Source organism: Mesoplodon bidens (assembly GCF_964165515.1).
Source record: "Mesoplodon bidens genome assembly, chromosome: 11".
Lineage (NCBI taxonomy): Eukaryota > Metazoa > Chordata > Mammalia > Artiodactyla > Ziphiidae > Mesoplodon > Mesoplodon bidens.
Window position 1 is genome coordinate 17,140,445 of NC_138167.1, and position 20,721 is coordinate 17,161,165.

Sequence of the window (20,721 nt, forward strand, 5' to 3'; positions counted from 1 at the left end):
TTTAGGAAAGCATAGTTTCGCTGGCTGCAGGACATATTTATTTTGGTGGCAAGTCCAATACATGTGAAAGGGAATTTCTGGTGCATCAGAGCCTTATTTTAAATTTTAACTCAACTCTGACTACATTTTATTGATTCTTGATTTGTACTAAATTTTATGGATCATCTAGTAGTACTATATATATATTTTTTCATTTAATCGGGATATATTTTATTTTATTTTATTTTATTTTTTTTGTGGTACGTGGGCCTCTCACGGTTGTGGCCTCTCCCATTGCGGAGCACAGGCTCCGGACGCGGCTGGAGCTCAGCGGCCATGGTTCATGGGCCCAGCCGCTCCACGGCATATGGGATCTTCCCGGGCTGAGGCACGAACCCATGTCCCCTGCATCGGCAGGCAGACTCTCAACCACTGCGCCACCAGGGAAACCCCCTATATTTTTTTAAATAACCAATAAGGACCTACTGTATAGCAAAAGGAACTATACTCAATATTTTGTAATAAGGGAAAAGAATCTGAAAAAGAATATGTGTATGTATATATATGTATAACTGAATCTGTGCTATATACCTGTAACTAACATGATATTGTAAATCAACTATACCTCAATTTAAAAAATCACATTTGAACAGGACCAATAGATACTTGTAAATAAACAAGTAAATACAAATAAAGTTAAGATTAAAGCTTATTTTATAAAAACAAAAAGAAGAACTATATTTTTTCTTGAGTCCATACATATCACTGGCCTTTGGGTTTGAAGAAGTCCTTCAATAATCCCCATCTCATCTGGAAGCACCTGCCAAATGTAGTTACTTCAGTTCTTAATGACCTGTGCGTTACAGTCAAAGTCTATGTCAGGCTTTAACAAGAAAAAGCAATTAGGAAATGTATACGTTTTATGGCTCCAAAATTAACAATATTTTGTGAATGTGCTATCATCTGAATAGTAGATAAGACCCAAAATGTATATAAAAGCAGAGTAGACCAAACCCTAGGGAGATAAAAATTTAAGCAAAATAATCATGTACTTCTAAGGAGCTGCTAGCCAGTGCTATATTAACAGCAGACCACCTCAAGTAAAGACACTACTGAATGAATTTAGTTTGCTATTGTCTTTTTCTCAGCACCTTTTTTTTTCACAGTAAAGAGTTAAAACTCTGAGTCTCGGTAGACAGGCAAAATAAAATTCGGCAAGAAAAATTTTATGAAAAATAGTTTTCAGAGTATAAAACTTTGGTTATCCTCAAAAAGCACTTCCGTTTCCATTACAGACAGCACACCCACACCCTATCCTGAGTTTCTCCACCACACTTATCCCCTCACCTATTTTTCTGACAAGCTGCTAACATATTGCCTTAATTAACAATTTGCCCAGATTCTCTCCTTCACTTAGCTTCTGCACCCTCTGTCCTGTCAGCCTCCATAGAGGTGACACAGGAAAGGATAAGAATCTAACATTTTTGTCTTAAAAATTCTTCTTTATCAGGCCTAATTCTCAGCCTGAACCCACATCGGAGCCACTGCAGATTCGGCCTGAGCCCTGGGAAACGTGGATCAGCTCTAGCTTCAGGGGGATGATCTGGGGGAGTGGCCACCCAAAGCTGTGGGAATCACCATCAAGTTACACCTGCGGTCTTCTGACCCTGACCTTCGGGTATGGCTCTGGTAACTTGGCTTCTGTCTTATTTTCAAAACACAGCCCCAGGTTGCCCTTCCAGACTCCTGGTGCCCAGCTCAGACTCAGTTCCAGAAAGGTGCTTCCACCTTGTTCTCAAAAATGGTGCCTAATTTTGACCCCCAGGCTGGAAACTTCCACCTTGTTCCCTTGAGTCCCTGCCTGGATTAAACAATCAACTTTCCAAGCCTCTAGAAGGACGGAACCCTGCCTTCCTCTGGCCAGTACCTCCCCAAAGCTGCCAGTTGCCAAAACCTCCAGCCTAGTGGCTGGGAACTTGAAATCAATGACAGTTTAATCTGGTTCTCTGGGTATAGCTCCACCCTCCCCCAATCTCCATGACTGAGTTTTGCACACTATTGGCACATCTTTTTTTTTTCTTTTTTTTAATTGAAGGAGTTGATTTACAGTGTTTTGTTACTTTCAGGTGTACAGCAAATTGATGCAGTTATACACATATATATATATCTATTCTTTCTCAGATTCTTTTCATTATAGGTTATCATAAGATATTAAATATAGTTCCCTATGCTATACAATAGATCCTTGTTGTTTATCTATTTTATATATAGTAGTGTGTATATGTTAATCCGAAACTCCTAACTTATCCCTCCCTCCCCCCTTTCTCCTTTGGTAACCATAAGTTTGTTTTCTTTTCTTTTTAATTTATTTTATTGAAGTATAGTTGATTTACAATGTTGTGTTAATCTCTACTGTAGAGCAAAGTGATTCAGTTATACGTATATATACATTCTTTTTCATATTATTTTCCATTATGGTTTATCACAGGATATTGTGTATAGTTCCCTGTGCTATCCAGTAGGATCTTGTTGTTTATCTACCCTATATATAATAATAGTTTGCATCTTCTAATCCCAAACTCCCACTCCATCCCTCTCCCACTCCCCCTGCTTGTGACAACCGCAAGTCTGTTCTCTATGTCTGTGAGTCTGTTTCTGTTTCGTAGATTACTTCATTTGTGTCATATTTTAGATTCCACATATAAGTGATATCATATGGTAGTTATCTTTCTTTTACTCCTTATTTTCTTCTGGTTACTGGAAACAGTTACCTAGGGTGAGAATCTTAATAACCATTTCTGGTTACTAGCTGGACCGCATTTTACTCTCCACAGCCAAATTAACTTCCCTATTCTATCCCCACCCCAACCCTTCTTCACATAGAAGTTCTGACCCTACAGATAAGAGGATATGTTAGGTCATGAGGGATGACAAGAATACTGTGCCAGCTCCCATGGGATCTAAAGATTATAGGCCAATTAGCAGAAGAAGGAGAGTAAATTGATTTGAACAAAAACAAACATTAAGAAAATGTTCTCTGTACTCATTTTGTATCTTTTTATTGCCTAACCAAATTAATTAAGCCAGAGAAAATTCAGTGTTGATATGATCTAAGTTAATCAAATGTATCTATATGCAGTTAAGAGATCTCTAATAGACTTAAGGAGTGCAAATGAGCATATCAAGAGCAGAGGCCTCCTGGTATGAAAACAAAAGCTCAAAATGAAGTCAAGGAATCCAAATCAGAAAAGAAGAAGTAAAGCTGTCACTGTTTGCAGATGACACGATACTATACATAGAGAATCCTAAAGATGCTACCAGAAAACTACTAGAGCTAATCAATGAATTTGGTAAAGTAGAAGGATACAAATTTAATGCACAGAAATCTCTTGCATTCCTACACACTAATGATGAAAAATCTGAAAGTGAAATCAAGAAAACACTCTCATTTACCACTGCAACAAAAAGAATAAAATATCTAGGAATAAACCTACCTAAGGAGACAAAAGACCTGTATGCAGAAAATTATAAGACACTGATGAAAGAAATTAAAGATGATACAAATAGATGGAGAGATATACCATGTTCTTGGATTGGAAAAATCAACATTGTGAAAATGACTCTACTACCCAAAGCAATCTACAAATTCAATGCAATCCCTATCAAATTACGACTGGCATTTTTCACAGAACTAGAACAAAAAATTTCACAATTTGTATGGAAACACAGAAGACCCCAAATAGCCGAAGCAATCTTGAGAACGAAAAACGGAGCTGGAGGAATCAGGCTCCCTGACTTCAAACTATACTACAAAGCTACAGTAATCAAGACAGTATGGTACTGGCACAAAAACAGAAAGATAGATCAATGGAACAGGATAGAAAGCCCAGAGGTAAACCCACGCACATATGGTCACCTTATCTTTGATAAAGGAGGCAGGAATGTACAGTGGAGAAAGGACAGCCTCTTCCATAAGTGGTGCTGGGAAAACTGGACAGGGACATGTAAAAGTATGAGATTAGATCACTCCCTAACACCATACACAAAAATAGGCTCAAAATGGATTAAAGACCTAAATGTAAGGCCAGAAACTATCAAACTCTTAGAGAAAAACATAGGCAGAACACTCTATGACATAAATCACAGCAAGATCTTTTTGACCCACCTCCTAGAGAAATGGAAATAAAAACAAAAATAAACACATGGGACCTAATGAAACTTCAAAGTTTTTGCACAGCAAAGGAAACCATAAACAAGACCAAAAGACAACCCTCAGAATGGGAGAAAATATTTGCAAATCAAGCAACTGACAAAGGATTAATCTCCAAATTTTATAAGCAGCACATGCAGCTCATGCAGCTCAATAACAAAAAAACAAACAACACAATCCCAAAATGGGCAGAAGACCTAAATAGACATTTCTCCAAAGAAGATATACAGACTGCCAAAAAACACATGACAGAATGCTCAACATCATTAATCATTAGAGAAATGCAAATCAAAACTACAATGAGATATCATCTCACACCAGTCAGAATGGCCATCATCAAAAAATCTAGAAACAATTAATTCTGGAGAGGGTGTGGAGAAAAGGGAACCCTCTTGCACTGTTGGTGGGAATGTAAATTGATACAGCCACTATGGAGAACAGTATGGAGGTTCCTTAAAAAACTACAAATAGAACTACCATATGACCCAGCAATCCCACTACTGGGCATATACCCTGAGAAAACCATAATTCAAAGAGTTATGTACCAAAATGTTCATTGAAGCTCTATTTACAATAGCCCAGAGATGGAAACAACCTAAGTGTCCATCATCAGATGAATGGATAAAGAAGATGTGGCACATATATACAATGGAATATTACTCAGCCATAAAAGAAACGAAATTGAGCTAGTCTGTCATACGAGTGAAGTAAGTCAGAAAGAGAAAGTCAAATACCGTATGCTAACACATATATATGGAATTTAAGAAAAAAAAATGTCATGAAGAATCTAGGTGTAAGACAGGAATAAAGACACAGACCTACTAGAGGGCTTCCCTGGTGGTGCAGTGGTTGAGAGTCCGCCTGCCGATGCAGGGGACACGGGTTCGTGCCCCGGTCTGGGAAGATCCCACATGCCGCGGAGCGGCTGGGCCCGTGAGCCATGGCTGCTGAGCCTGCGCGTCCGGAGCCTGTGCTTCGCAATGGGAGAGGCCACAACAATGAGAGGCCCACATACCGCAAAAAAAAAAAAAAAACAAATATATATGGAATTTAAGAAAAAAAAATGTCATGAAGAATCTAGGTGTAAGACAGGAATAAAGACACAGACCTACTAGAGAATGGACTTGAGGATATGGGGAGGGGGAAGGGTAAGCTGTGACAAAGCAAGAGAGAGGCATGGACATATATACACTACCAAACGTAAGGTAGATAGCTAGTGGGAAGCAGCCGCATAGCACAGGGAGATCAGCTCGGTGCTTTGTGACCGCCTGGAGGGGTGGGATAGGGAGGGTGGGAGGGAGATGCAAGAGGGAGGAGATATGGGAACATATGTATATGTATAACTGATTCACTTTGTTATAAAGCAGAAACTAACACACCATTGTAAAGCAATTATACTCCAATAAAGATGTGAAAAGAAAAGAAAAAAAAAAAACGAAGTCAAAATCAGATAGAAATGCCTTTCTACACTTGGACATTTGCCAGTAAGAAGGACCAAGATGAAGAAAGCAACTGAAGAACAACAAAGATATACCAGCTTTTTCTCCAGGAAAACACCCTGTCATATCAACCAAATCTAAGAAGAAAATGTTCTGTGGAACATTAACACCTCCTGAAAAGAGTTATCACTCCCATCAGACCTACGGGATGAGATTTGACTCAGTGGTAATTGGTGTCATGCAACATTTTCAGTTGTTCTCAGGAAGCTTTAAGCCTGAGCCATAATCAGTCTTTGTACTAAATTTTACACACTGTCACATATTTTAGAAAGGTCCACACCGTGGCGAGACACACCATTCCTTACAACTCATTTTCATTTTGTTCTCAACCATAGACAACCTGTGATAATTTTCATTAGAGAAAGGTCTTAATTTGTAATTATTTCTCAGTTTGAAAGACAAAGGCGTCTTACAGTTTGCTTTCAACTACTCTGTGGGGCAACTAACTTCTAATTGTGTGCTTTCCTTTCCTCCGAGGATAACAGGTATTTGGAAGTCCTGTGGTGACCCACTCTCCTCATCTGCTCAGTTACGGGACAATGAGAGGAATAGAGGCTACTAATCCATTGTCAAGATACACAATCTTAATTCACTAGAAATTAATAATGTATCTTACATTGCACTTTCAGCGTATCATAATTATTATCCAACTATAATGATACAAATGTCCAATTGGCACAGCCTGAGGCATTCTCCATAACTAATTTATACTTCCCTAAATCCCAGACTCAACAGATTTATCTTTTCTCACCACTCACCAGCATGGAAAATTGATTTGACCACTTTTCTAGAGTTTTCCCCCCCATTGGTTCCCAAAATGCCTAAGAAGTGCTTACATGCCATAAATGCTTAAGCAGATAATAAAAGTAACATTATTATATGTTTGCACAGTGCATTCATTACAAAGCACTTTTACACCCCTAATCTCATTTTAACTTGGTGTCTCATAATAACACTGAAATACAAACACCAGGTATTATTAGTCCCGAACTGAAAATTATAAATTCAGGCTGAGAATAGTTACATGACTTGCCTGGGATCACAAATGTCATCATAGAAAGCCAGGTCTAAAACCCAGATCTGTAGACTCCATTCCCTACATATTTCTCTAACGTTGCCATTTAACCAAGGATGATAGGAGTAAATGCTCTGAATTATTTAATGGTAGTGGGATCATGTTCTGGATTTCTATAATAAAGAAGCAGTGTGCAAAGATTAATTTGCCTTCCTTTCTCTATCACAGATGCGATGCTGTGATTTATAAGGAACATTCAGATGACAAAAATATGTTTCCCAAATATATTTGGTCTTCATGCCCAGTTCCTGACTTACAGCTCCCAAAACCCTTGGAATATCCTGAACAATAAGAGCAAAGGGAACATCTTTTATAACATTTGGTCTCTTGTCCTCAGTTCCTGAAAATCCTTCAGAGCCATAAAGGTGAAAATGGTGTCTTGTTATGGATAACAAGCCCCTTCACACCCCATCTGGGTTGATGTTAATGTTAGTGACTTTTGGAAACCATCTAAGGATGGGGACTGGTTGTCAGGGGAACCAATCATGAACAGAGGGTTGGACCTTTCAGTCCCACCCCCCTGATCTCCAGGGAGGGGAGAGGGGTTACAGGTTGAATCAAGCACCAATGGTCAAGGAGTTAATCAATCATGCTGACATAATGAAGCCTCCATAAAACACCCAAAGGATGGGGTTCAGAGAGCTTCCAGGTTGGGGAAACAGGGCGCTTCCACTTACCACGAAGCAGGGCCCCAAGGTCCAGGAGAACAGAAGCTCCTTTGTTGGGGAGCTCGCCCTATGTGTCTCTTCATCAGGCTGTTGATCTGTATCCTTTAATATCCTTTGTAATAAATCAGTAATCTAGTGAGTAAACGGGTTTCCTGAGTTCTGTAAGTCATTCTAGCAAATTAATAGAACCCAGGAAGGAGGTCGTGGAAACCTCTGATTTATAGCCAGTCGGTCAGAAGTACAGGTGACAACTCGGATTTGCGATTCGCATCCTGAGTTGGGGGGAGTCACTGGAACTTCCCATTTGTAGCCGGTCGGTCAAAAGTACAAGTAATAACCTGGGCTCATGACTGATGTCTGAAGTGGAGCGTGGTCTTGTGGGACTGAGTCCTTTACCTGTGGAATCTGATGCTAACTCTGAGTAGGTAGTGTCAGAACTGAGTTGAATTGTAAGACTCCCAGCTGGTGTCTGAAAAGTGCTTGGTGGTATGGGAAAGTCTCCACACAGTCTCCACACACAAACACATTGGATTTGGGTCCAGAACCCATTTAATAGAAACCACTTGGAACTGGTTTTATTTCTCCTTCCAAAGTGGGCCACTAGGGCACTCAAAGTCAAAAGGCAACTACAGTGCTGTACAGGATCCTAGAGCCTACATATCTGTATTCTATTTTTTTCCTCTCAGATAGCTACGAAAGAATTTCTCCATTTCCTCTAAGAGTATTTATATAAGGGAAGAAAAAACCTTAAAATGTTTTCAAGGTGATTGCGTGATAAAAATTAACAATGAATCCACCAGAACCCATGACTTTTTAAGAAAAAAATAGAAACAAGATAATAAACAATAACACTCTGGGGGACTTCCCTTGTGGCGCAGTGGTTAAGAATCCTCCTGCCATTGCAGGGGACACAGGTTTGAGCCCTGGTCCAGGAAAATCCCACATGCCGCGGAGCAACTAAGCCTGTGCACCACAACTACTGAGCCCAAGTGCCACAACTACTGAAGCCCACACACTTAGAGCCCGTGCTCCACAAGAGAAGCTACCACAATGAGAAGCCCACACACCGCAACGAAGAGTAGCTCTCACTCGCCACAACTAGAGAAAGCCCACACGCAGCAACAAAGACCCAACGCAGCCAAAAATTAATTAATTAATTAATTTAAAATAATAATAATAATACTTTGGAAATCAGACAGGCCATGTTTTACATGCCAGCCCTCCACTTGCGAGCTCTAGAGCCTTGAATAAGATATTTAACCCTCCTCAGTCTCAGTTTCACCCATGAAAGGAAGACCAGAGTAACAACCACACAGAGTTGCTATAAGGAGAGAGTGAGATAACCTGTGAAGAAACTAAGGCAGGCAGTTGTCCAGGTCAACACATGGAGTGCATTTGCCTTACAGCTGAAATACTGAAATTTCCCAGCCTCTCTTGCAGCTAGACACACCCATGAAATTCAGTCCTGGCCGCTGACACATCAGCAGGAGTCTGTCCAGATTTCCTCTTCTGTTTCCTCTCTGTCCTACTGGGATCCTGGATCAAAACTAGAAGGTTCCTTGGCCATCAGCTAAAGATGTTCAAGCAGGAGCCTGGGAACTTGATGGTGCTGTGTAGCCACCATCTAGCTCTAAGCTACTCACCTCCTAATTCCTAACTATTGCTTGCGATAAATAAATACCTATTTGGTTAAGCTCCTGTGTCAGGTCTCAGCCAAACACAAGTCTGACAACATGAACCAACACAGGCTTGGCAAAGATCTATGCCGACCAAACAGTCCCCTCAGTTTCCTTCTAGTTGAAGAAGTATAAGTTTGGAAAATGATTACAATCATATTGGTAAGTAAAAAAGCAAGCTACCAAATGATGTAGATTATATAGTAGAATCCAAATTTCGTTACGAGAAAAAAACTGCTCTGAGACTCGGGAATACCCAGGAACTCAGAGGATTCTATTAAGCACATTACTGTGAAAAAAAAAAAAAAGTGTATTTTCATTCTAACAAAGTCATTTTGACAAAACTACTTCAAAATATCCTGCTGGGTTTCCCCTGGGCCAAGGGCACTGTGGGTCCACACCAAGTGGAAGATGTCAGGGAGTTTATGGCGACCAGAGCAGCTGGAAATGTCTGTCTGTGGTGCATTAATGATGTTTTGTGATTCTTTACATGTGGCCTTGGGTAGATATTTTGAGGGAAAATGAGTCGTCTAGTTTGTGATGTATTTCACGTGACTATCCAGCACAATGTAAGAGAATGGTGGGCCGACCATACATTTATTACACCAAAGAAAATATTTATTAAATTATATCAACACAGTTGTGGTTTCTAACATTCCTGCTACTCCCTCACTCATTGCCAAGGAAATTTATGCTCTTTCTGGGTAAAAATATGTCTTAGGCCAAATTAGCATTTATTCGGTATTACATACAAATGTGGGACCATGTAGGCTTCAAAGGGAGAGGTGGAGCGGTAAAGAGCTGATCCCAGCCTAGGGGATGGAGGTATCCTCAAGTATTCTCAAAGTGGGAACACCTACCATCACACTGTCCCCTCCAAACACACACACACACGTACTGAATATTCTAGAAAACCTACATGAGCATTAAACTTCGGCCCTTTATGTCTAGCAATATTCAACAAAGATTTCACCAAAATACATTTATAGAGCCATTTGAAAACAGCTGCATCAAATTGTCCTGCTTGGTCTCCTATAGTTCAAGCCAGGGCACAGCAGTGGTCCAGCCCAGGTGGGACATACATAGGCAGGGAGAGCAGCTGGAAATGAGCATCTATATTAAGTGCGAAGCACTGCACGAGGCACAAAAATGAGTTTCCTCAAAAGCTCACAAGATGGGGCTTCCCTGGTGGCGCAGTGGTTGAGAGTCCACCTGCCGATGCAGGGGACACGGGTTCGTGCCCCGGTCCGGGAAGGTCCCACATGCCGCGGAGCAGCTGGGCCCACGAGCCATGGCTGCTGAGCCTGCGCATCCAGAGCCTGTGCTCTGCAACGGGAGAGGCCACAACAGTGAGAGGCCCGCGTACCGCAAAAAAAAAGAAAAGCTCACAAGATGGTATTGAGATCAGCAGATAAAGACTTTTAGAAAACTGTGATAGGTGATTAGGCAAATAACCGTATAGGAGGCAGAATTGAATAAATTTGATAATAAAGCCATGGGAAGTCATAGGAGGTCCAAATAAGAAGCAACTAACTGTAATTACAAAGTATACAGCATCTCACTAGGGCCCTTGTGGACCCTCCAGCCTTGATTCAGGACATGTTAACTTTCCACATCACACAGAGAATCTTGGATTGCATCTTGGCAACAACAACAAAAGCAGTGATTAAAATAGGCAAAGGAGTAATACCAATAATAATGACAGCTGACATATATGGAGCATTTAGGGGAGAAGTGTAATATATAATTAAACTAAATACATTAAAATATATAATTTACAGTGTGATATAAAGTTATACATCTGAGTTAGCAAAGGAATGATTTAGCATTATCTTGCTGAAACAGGGAGCAGAGGGATGCTTTGTTCAACTGTCAACACGGAGCTCAGCTCACTCACCTGCATTTCTGCCTAATCAACACACACCACTTTCTTCTCACAGGGAGCATGAATGAAGCCTAACAATTAACTGACAACTTGGCTTCCTGATAACAAGCTAGAAATCTTTCACTGAGAAATAAGAGGGCCCGGGGATAGACACCCTTTGATGCAAACTGATTCTCCAGGATTTCTATAAATTAATGAGTCATTTCAGAATCTCTTCAGAAGAATACACAGGTAACCTTTTTTCAAGTCTATCCATTGAACTGGTTCAGCCCTTTGTCATGACTGTGCACACACAGAGTGATGGGATGACTTTCACTTTCTAAGAAAAAAGCATTTTTCCTTTATTATTCACGGATGGTTCCTTGGTCTTGCAGCTGGCACACAGAGACACAAAATTCATGTGCACACACTTGAAAAAGAAAACGTTTCCTGCTATCTTACTGCTGCAACTTAACGGATAAGATGGGAAGTTAGTTTGTATTTCTTTAATCATTTCTTCTCTTCAAGTCTATTTTCTAGCACAAAGTCAGTTAGTATGACTGAAGGCCGTCGTCTATAAAATCCTATTTTGGGTTTCTTTAAAATCTTTTCTATTTGATGAGCTGTTAAAGGAGATTGCTTCCTTATCTCTTCTTCATTTCATAGCGGGAGTTGATATCAGTGTTTGTACAAAGAAGATGCTGTGAATTGGCTTACTCAACCTCAATTCCACCCTTTTTCTAGCTTCCTGCTAAAGCTTGATTGCTTTAAAAACTGCCCCTCCTGGACTTCTTTGCAACTAGTGTTCTGGATGCAAATTAATCTTACCCACTAGATGCACTTGAGGGAGATTTGGAGGGAGGGGGTGAGTTGAAACCCATCTTCCTGGCCCTGTTTCTGCTAATGGGAGTGGCCACTGTGGTTTTCTAATCCCTAAACCACAGTTATGGCAGTAAAGTTCTTGGGCTAAGTAATTCCAGGAGCCACCTCTTGACTCCCACTCCTCTATTCGCCTAACGATTTTTTAAGTGCCAAATGCCCAATATGAAATATCCTTCTGCTAAAAACACCTAGGAAGATTTCTGACTAATGCAATTATATTCTTCATTCCTCAGTCTAAAGATGCAGTATATGAACCAGGACAACATTAATAAACCTAAAACATTTACATAATGCTTTGTAGTTTACAACATACCTGGACATGCATTATATGACATGTCCTTGACCTCAACTCTGTGAGTGGACAGGTACTGCTCTCGCCACTGTACAAATAAGAAAGCTGAACCTCAGGAGAGTTAGGTGACTTAGCAAGGCATTTAGTTAGGAAGAGATGAAGACAAAATTCAATCCTACATTTTATGACTGTTAATCATTTCCTTTGACATAAAGAAGGCTCCCAAGGGCAAATGAAGAAGAGAGAAAAAGCACAAGGATGCTGGCCATGAATTAAACCTTCTATTTCCTATTTTAAAATAAAGTTTTTTAACTGTATCATTATACATACTCTAAAACCGTTAAATTGGATGAAAACACACTAGCAAATGGGAGCTATTTCATAGAGCATGTGACTTTGGTTCTGGTACTGCCTGTGCCTCAAACTTTATAAGATGCCTCCTCTGAAGAATCTTTGCTATTAATACAGATATATATTTTCCACCTCTGACCATGAATTCCCTTTCTGCACAATCATCTGACCAAACCAAGAGTAGCGTGAAGACTTGGGGAAGCCGAGATTCATTTCTCAATTTCTCCCTAATGGCAATTTCACCGAAGATCCACTTCCCATCTCCAACTACGGCTCCCTAGAAATAAAGACTTCCTTTTTCCCCCCACTAGCTACATAGATATATTTTAGTAAAACATTTGATTTCAATGCTTTGGAAACCACAAAGAAAAACATTAAGGAAGCAAAGCTTGATTCAGACCACTTCAAAAGTGGTCAAATACTTTCTCTCCATCTCCACCACTCCTACACTTCATAGCAGTAATCTAACCACAGGGTTAAGATTCACACGCCCTAAGAAGCAACTTCTGACCATATGGTCCCCACTCCCTGTGAGCAATATCAGCCCTAAGAAAACATTCCAGTGTTGCAAATCTTCAAGATCATGCCACAGCCAACCTCAAAACACTGGAATTCCAAAATTCCCTGATCTTGCTTCCTTCTCTGCTTGCTTTCTTCAGTCTCATATGACTCAAATCAGAAGGGCTAGGAAATCTGTTACTCTGTACTATCCTACTGCTGCCCCTGCATCACAACATTATTTGATTTCTTCACGAAAAAATGACAGTATAAAGGGAAGCATTTATAATTCAGAAAAGTAAGAAGATGAAAAGAAGTAGATCTGATTAGTTAGGCAAAATCAATTATCCCTTTCCTATGATATCAAGACATATAAGAGACTATATTGAAAGGCAACAAACTCCGTACTAACCTGGGGGAAGAGAGAATAAGTTGAATTGTCAATGGTGAATGAGTATAAAAACTCCCCATCGTACCACATGCTCTTCCCCATGGGGGAATTCATTTTAGTCATAGCAAAGAGATGGGCGGGGTCACAGCAGTCTTCCATCTGTTTCCTAGGAGAGAAAACAGAGAGAGAAAAGAACAGCAGGTTAAGTGAGCAGCAGACTCATTCACTTGTCATTCCCACAGAGATGTGCAGCCTTACTTCAGTGCCAGCTCACAAAAGCATCTGTGTCTCCAGGGTGATTAGCCTACTATTAATTCATTCTTTCAGCCATCAGAATGCATGACTGGAATATTTCATAATTTTTAAAAAGTTAAAAAAAATACATCAGCTTGTAGGACTGTAAATTGGTGCAGCCACTATGGAAAACAGTATGGAGACCCCTCAAAAAATTAAGACTAGAACTACCATGTGACCCAGCTACTCCACTTCTGGGTATTCATCACAAGAACAAAAAAACACTCCTTTGAAAAGGTATATGCACCCCTATGTTCACTGAAGCATTACAGTTGTCCCTGGGTATCTGCAGGGAATTGGTTCCAGGACCTGCCTCAGGTACCAAAATCCACAGATGCTCAAGTCCCATAATCGACCCTCTGTATCTGAAGTTCTGCCTCCATGGATTCAATCAACCTCAGATTGTGCAGTACTGTATGTATTTATTGAAAAAGTCCATGTATAAGTGAACCTGTGCAGTTCAAGCCCATGTTGTTCAAAGGTCAGCTGTATTTACACTACCCAAGATATAAACTCAACCTAGGTGTCCATTTATGAATGAATGGTAAAGAAGATGTGGTATATATACACCATGGAATACTACTCAGGCATAAAAAAGAATGAAATCCTGCCATTTTTGACAACATAGATGACCCTTGAAGGTATTATGCTAAGTGACATAAATCAGATAGAGAAAGACTGTCTGATTTCACTCATATGAGGAATCTGAGAAAAAAACAAAAAAACAAAACAAAACAAAAACAAACTCATAGTTGCAGAGACCAGATTAGTGGTTACCAGAAGGGAAGGAGGTTGGGGGGTGGGAGAAATTGGGTGAAGGGGTCAACTGTCTGGTGATGGATGGTAACTAGATACATGGTGGTGATCAATTTGTAGTGTATACAGATGTTAAATTATAATGCTGTACTCCCGAAATTTATATAACTAAACAAAAAGAAAGAAAAACAGCTTAGAGCTGTTGGGGATGAGGAACTAGAGTACAGTCATCCTTGGTCTCCTCGAGGTTGGTTCCAGGACCGCCCCCCCCCATACCAAACCCCATGGATGCTCAAGTTCCTTATATAAAATGGCACAGTGTTTGCAGATAACCTACACAATTTCTCCCGTGTACCTTAAATCATCTCTAGATTACTTTTTAGTGCACTACCTAATGCAGTGTGCTATGTAAATAGCTATAAATACAATGTAAATGCCATGTAAATAGTGGCCAGTGTGAGGCAAATTCAAGTTTTGCTTTTTAGAACTTTCTGGAAGTTTTAATTTTTCCAAATACTTTCCATCTACCCATTGGTTGAATCCTCAGAGGCAGAATCTGAGGATGAGGATTTGGGGGCAACTGTACTTGGGTTCAAATATTGGCTCTGCCACTTACTGACTCCATAACCCAGGAATGTTATTGGGCTTCAGAAACAGCCTCAGAGACTGTTCTTGAGAATTCCTTGAGAATGCACAGGTGAAGCATGTAGTACAAGTTTGACCTCATTGCAGAGATGAATAAATCGAGTCAGTGCCTGGAACTCTTCCCAACACCTGGTGCTTTCTCTGGTGCTTTCTGGTTGGCTTCCCCTTCACAAAGGTTTCAACAGAAAGGACAGGGGAGAGGGGCTTGGGAAAATGGCCTTCATCTTTCAAAGTTGCTAGAATGTGCGTCACTCTTGCTTCTACATCATCATTCCATCAGCTGCTCTTTCCTTGTCTCCTCCATCTTTGGTAATTTTTATTGTGTTTCATTACCCAAAAGGCAGCCTGAACAGAGGCAGGAAAGTTTTATAGTGAATTGCCTACATTTTCTCAACTAAGCATCCTAGGTACTATAGTCAGTCAACATAGAACTAGACATGGCTTAAGACTGTCTTTAAAAATGAGGAGAATTACCTTAAGCATGACTCTCAACTTTTTGGGGTGAGTAAATTTTTGAGCCCCTATTCCATTTCTGGTGATATCTTACCACTTTTAGTCCTTACAGGAACCCTAAGAGATAATTAAGGGAATTATTATCATTATTATTCCTAATTCACATCTGAGGAAATGTATTGGGGCCATCACAGGACATGCTTTTTCCTCTCTGCATGCTGCCTGTTCAGGACCATTTTGATTCACCCTTACCTTTCTCTTTCCTGAAGGAATGCTTTCCAAACACCAGCCAAACACCTGCAACACACCACGTGCCTTCCTAGATCTTTTCCCACTTAATTCTCACAGTGAGTGACCTTGGAGCTACATAGCTTTAGGATTCTTTTTTTCAGTAATTTAACTTGGGGCACATCACTAGTGAAGTGGTGGGGCATGATTTTGCTCCCAGGTCTTTTTACTTCATATCTGGTACTTACTTCCAGCCAGACCACAGCTCTCACCTCCAAACCAAACTAAACTTGCTATTGAGCACAAAGTGCTACAGGAAATTCAGAAGAAAAATTTGTCCCAGCCATATAATAACACCCCATTTAATCTTTATTAAGCTAGCAGCTTACATATCACTTTGCACTGGCTTCCTCTATTCATCCCCCAAAAAACTAAGATAGAGCTGATTACATTACCTTAAACTTACAGACAATGGAACTGAAGCTCAGAGCAATAGACTTGTTCAAGTCAAGTTCATGAGGTTCCTGCACTGTTGGTAGGAATGTAAACTGATAACAGCCTCTATGTAGAAGACTATGGAGCTTCCTTAAAAAACTAAGAATAGAATTACCGTATGATCCAGCAATCCCACTACTGGGCATATACCCTAAGAAAACCATAATTCAAAAAGATACATGTACCACAATGTTCATTGCAGCACTGTTTACAATAGCCAGGACGTGGAAGTAACCTAAATGTCCATCAACAGATGAATGGATAAACAAGATGTGGTACATATATACAATGGGATATTACTCAGCCATAAAAAGGAACAAAATTGAGTTATTTGTAGTGAGGCGGATGGACCTACAGTCTGTCATACAGAGTGAAGTAAGTCAGAAAGAGAAAAACAAATACCGTATGCTAACACATATATATGGAATCTAAAAAAACAGTACTGATGAACCTAGTGGCAGGGCAGGAATAAAGATGCAGACGTAGAGAACAGACTTGAGGACGGGGGGGGAAGGGGAAGCTGGGACGAAGTGAGAGGGTAGCATTGACATATATACACTACCAAACGTGAAATGGATGGCTAGTGGGAAACAGCCGCATAGCACAGGGAGATCAGCTCGATGCTTTGTGATGACCTAGAGGGGTGGGATGGTGGGGGAAGGGAGGCTCAAGATGAAGGGGATATGGGGATATAGGTATACATATAGCTGATTCACTTTGTTGTACAGCAGAAACTAATACAACATTGTAAAGCAATTATACTGCAATAAAGATGTGGGGGAAAAAGTTCATGAGGTTAATAAATGTTTGTTTAATTATTGATTATATGTGTGTTAGATGGACTCAAATTCACATGTTTTCCTACAGCATCATCATGCTCAGGGCAATCATACCCTGAGTGGGAAAACCAAATACTCGACAGAAAATAGAAAGTGTCACATGTGTACAAATACTTTTAAAAATCTAAGAGTTATAGCAAATTCAAAATAAGCATAGCACCATTTGCAATATGGAAGTGCTTTTCTTATAAACTTTTGGACTTTCCCCTCCATCCAGAGTACCTTCCCATCTTCCTTCTGCCTTGCACATGTCTGGAGGTGGCCAAAAAGGGACCACAACGTAGAAGTATGTTCACCCCCCATGCCTGAGAAGGGCCCACACGAGCTCACCCGCTATACAGGCTACAACCACAGAAGCAAAAGCAGTAGTGGAAATAGCACTCCCAGCAGTAGGAGTGGTAATCATGGTAGTAGTAGTAGTAATGGTTTTTACAGAGTGCTTGCCTAACACTGCTAGGTTTGGGGGATACAAAATTGAACTTCACCTCCATCCAACTTACAGGTGACCCTCCAGAGAAGACACATACCAGCCTTTAGAATGTTTAGAAAATTTGGTTCCCACCCCCTTTCTCATGCTTTGCATTATGCTGCCTATTATTTGTGGCAGGCAATAAAATCACAGAGTTGAAAAAGCAGAAGTAAACCCATTTTTATATTCAAGTTGAAATCTGCAGATTATTATGTTTCAGTTAAGTGTGAGTTGAGTATTGGAGTTAAAATGTAAATGCTTTTTATTATTTGAATTCAAGATTCAGAAGAGCTACTGCTAAATGATGCTATAATTGCATCATGAAGGTAAGTATTTAGGAAGCCTGGGAGCCACTTGTTAAAAACTCACTCAGGTTCTCATCCCCTCCCAGTGAAAGCCATGCATATCAACTAAGCCAAGAAGACCTCACTGGCTTACTGTGCCCGGAAGACTGAGGTTCTGGTGAAACTAAACACACAAATAAGGGTGAAAACCCAACCACTCCATTAATAATGCCCAGTATCAGCATGAACCTTGCTGAAACTCTCTTGGATGCCATGTTCATCACTTTGGTCACCAGACATGAAGGAGGTTGGGAGGCTGTCACTCCAATGACTGACACTATCGTACCCCTTCTGAGGAAGAATTGAATTTGAGAAAGCAGAGGTGAAGGAGGGTTTCACTTTGGTCTCAGTATTTGGCCAAACTCTGCTGTCGCAATCCAGCTTTAGACTCAGCTAAACATCCAATTCAATGTCATTTCTGGTCTCCTTGTACACGTATGTGACAAACGCTTGTGTGATCATTTCCTTCACCATCGTATCTAAATAGGGTGTTGATGTTAGTAACATAAACAGGGAATGTCACTAAAGTTTGCTGTTTACAACTGAATGTGCAACTTAACATTCTATAAGCAGCCTAGAAATAGATGGAGTGAAAAATCTCCTTATATGCTTTCTATGTTGAATTTCTATCCATCAGGTGAAGTATAAATGTATCTTTAATACTTTGAAAGGAAAATGCTGCAATAATAAATTTATTGTGAAAGCTATTAATTTTATGTATAAAAATTATGAAGGATCTTCAACTACAGAGGAGAATAAATTGTCAGTTAAAGGAAATATTAAGTGTGCTTAGCATAAAACCTTAGGAAAAATACTGCGTCATTTTTTTACCAACAAATATTTATAAAATTTTAAGCAATAATATAAGGAAGAATAACAGAGTTGAGATTACATGAGAATTCTAATCTTTGTAGAATGAGTTGATATACTAGCATTCAAAATATTAAACAAATATTAAACACATAACCCTTAAGAACTTTATTTAATTTTCAGTTATTTAATTCCATTTAGACAATGAGTTGCTCAGGGGAAAAAAAAAGTCCTAGTTGGGAACTCTTCATATAAGGGATTAATAGTTAAATACCAAATCTGCCCCTAAAAATTTCATGAGAATAAAAAACCCTATAAACAACACCATGAAAAATCATCATGACCCAGTCATAATAGAAAGTTCCTCATATCCTTAACTGCTTTATTCTTCTTAACAGCACTTATGCTCTTTATATGCCATATGTTTTATCTATACTTCTATTGTCTGGGTCCCCAAGTCCCAGAATTTAAACTCCACGAGGGCAAAGACTTTTGTCTTCTGTTCACTGCTCTGTCCCCATCCCCTTAAATGGTGGCTAAGACACTGAATTGGTGCTTAATAAATGTTGATCAACTGGATGAACAAATTACAAGTTGGAAGAAGAAAATGTTACAGAACCTCAACGCACATTTTGTCCTCACTCATCAAAATTCAAATTGAAGAAGTCAATTCCTTACATTTGCAGTCTATGGAGACCAAAAGACAAAAGCTTGTCAAAATAACTGCTACAGGTGGGTAAACATTTTCAGTAGTAGCAGATCCAGGATTTTTAAGATTTGCTGAGTGGTGAATCCCAAGTTCCTTATACTGTGCACTAAACATTAGTGTGATTAAAGCGAGCATCCCTTTTGGATTGCAGGCCTGCAGCACAGGCACCACAGGAGTGGTCCATCAGTGGATGGCACTGATAAATTCTGTTTCCTTCACCAGTGTCAAACTTTCAAAATTTGACTTATAAAATTTTAGGCAAGTTTTCAGATTTAATCTTGCCTCCAAAAAATACTTTCTATTCTAGCGATGTCTGACTTCAGTCAAGTACTGATTTTAACATTTGGCTTTTGGCCAAAATGTATATCTAATGTATTTCCTCCAGACAGTTCAATCGATAGCTCTTGTTGTAAACTGTCCTGAGTTGAGTTCCTAAAATTCCTGTTAGACTAGTATATGTTAACTCCTTGGTTAATGTAGCTCCAGATTCACTGTTAAAAACATGTCCACATACCATATCAGAGGATAATATATATAAAGTCCTTAGCACATTATATGTTTTCAATAAGTATTCATTTCATTCTCCTTCATATCCAGGCACCATTCGATTCTGCTTGCCTCCCACAATCCTAGGTTATGACTGTTTCCCAGATACAACTATCCATAAAAAGAAATGAAATTGAGCTATTTGTAATGAGGTGGATAGACATAGAGTCTGTCATACAAAGTGAAGTAAGTCAGAAAGAGAAAGACAAATACCGTATGCTAACACATATATATGGAATTTAAGGAAAAAAATGTCATGAAGAACCTAGGGGTAAGACAGGAATAAAGACACAGACCTACTAGAGAATGGACTTGAGGATATGGGGAGGGGGAAGGGTAAGCTGTGACAAAGCAAGAGAGAGGCATGGACATATATACACTACCAAACGTAAGGTAGATAGCTAGTGGGAAGCAGCCGCATAGCACAGGGAGATCAGCTCGGTGCTTTGTGACCGCCTGGAGGGGTGGGATAGGGAGGGTGGGAGGGAGGGAGACGCAAGAGGGAAGAGATATGGGAACATATGTATATGTATAGCTGATTCACTTTGTTATAAAGTGGAAGCTAACACACCATTGTAAAGCAATTATACTCCGATAAAGATGTAAAAAAAAAAAAATAGTTACCTCCCCCCTTCCATTCCCAAACATGTCCCTATTTGGATGATAAATTATATGTTCACTCCATTAAGAGTAGAAGATAAACAGCAGCATCCAATAAAAGAGGGCTCTTCTTTAAGTGAAGAATCTG

The 20,721-nt window shown here is 39.8% G+C and overlaps 1 protein-coding gene across 1 annotated transcript in view; it reads right to left on the reverse strand.

The window, feature by feature from the left end:
- Positions 1 to 20,721, reverse strand: part of ST8SIA1 (ST8 alpha-N-acetyl-neuraminide alpha-2,8-sialyltransferase 1) — a gene marked incomplete at both ends in the record, with an annotated part of 153,667 nt that overhangs the window by 81,409 nt on the left and 51,537 nt on the right. Inside the window, one exon of the mRNA XM_081249202.1 lies at positions 13,407 to 13,551. Within this exon, the coding sequence (XP_081105328.1) occupies positions 13,407 to 13,551 (145 nt within the window). The remainder of the gene's footprint in view (positions 1 to 13,406; positions 13,552 to 20,721) is intronic.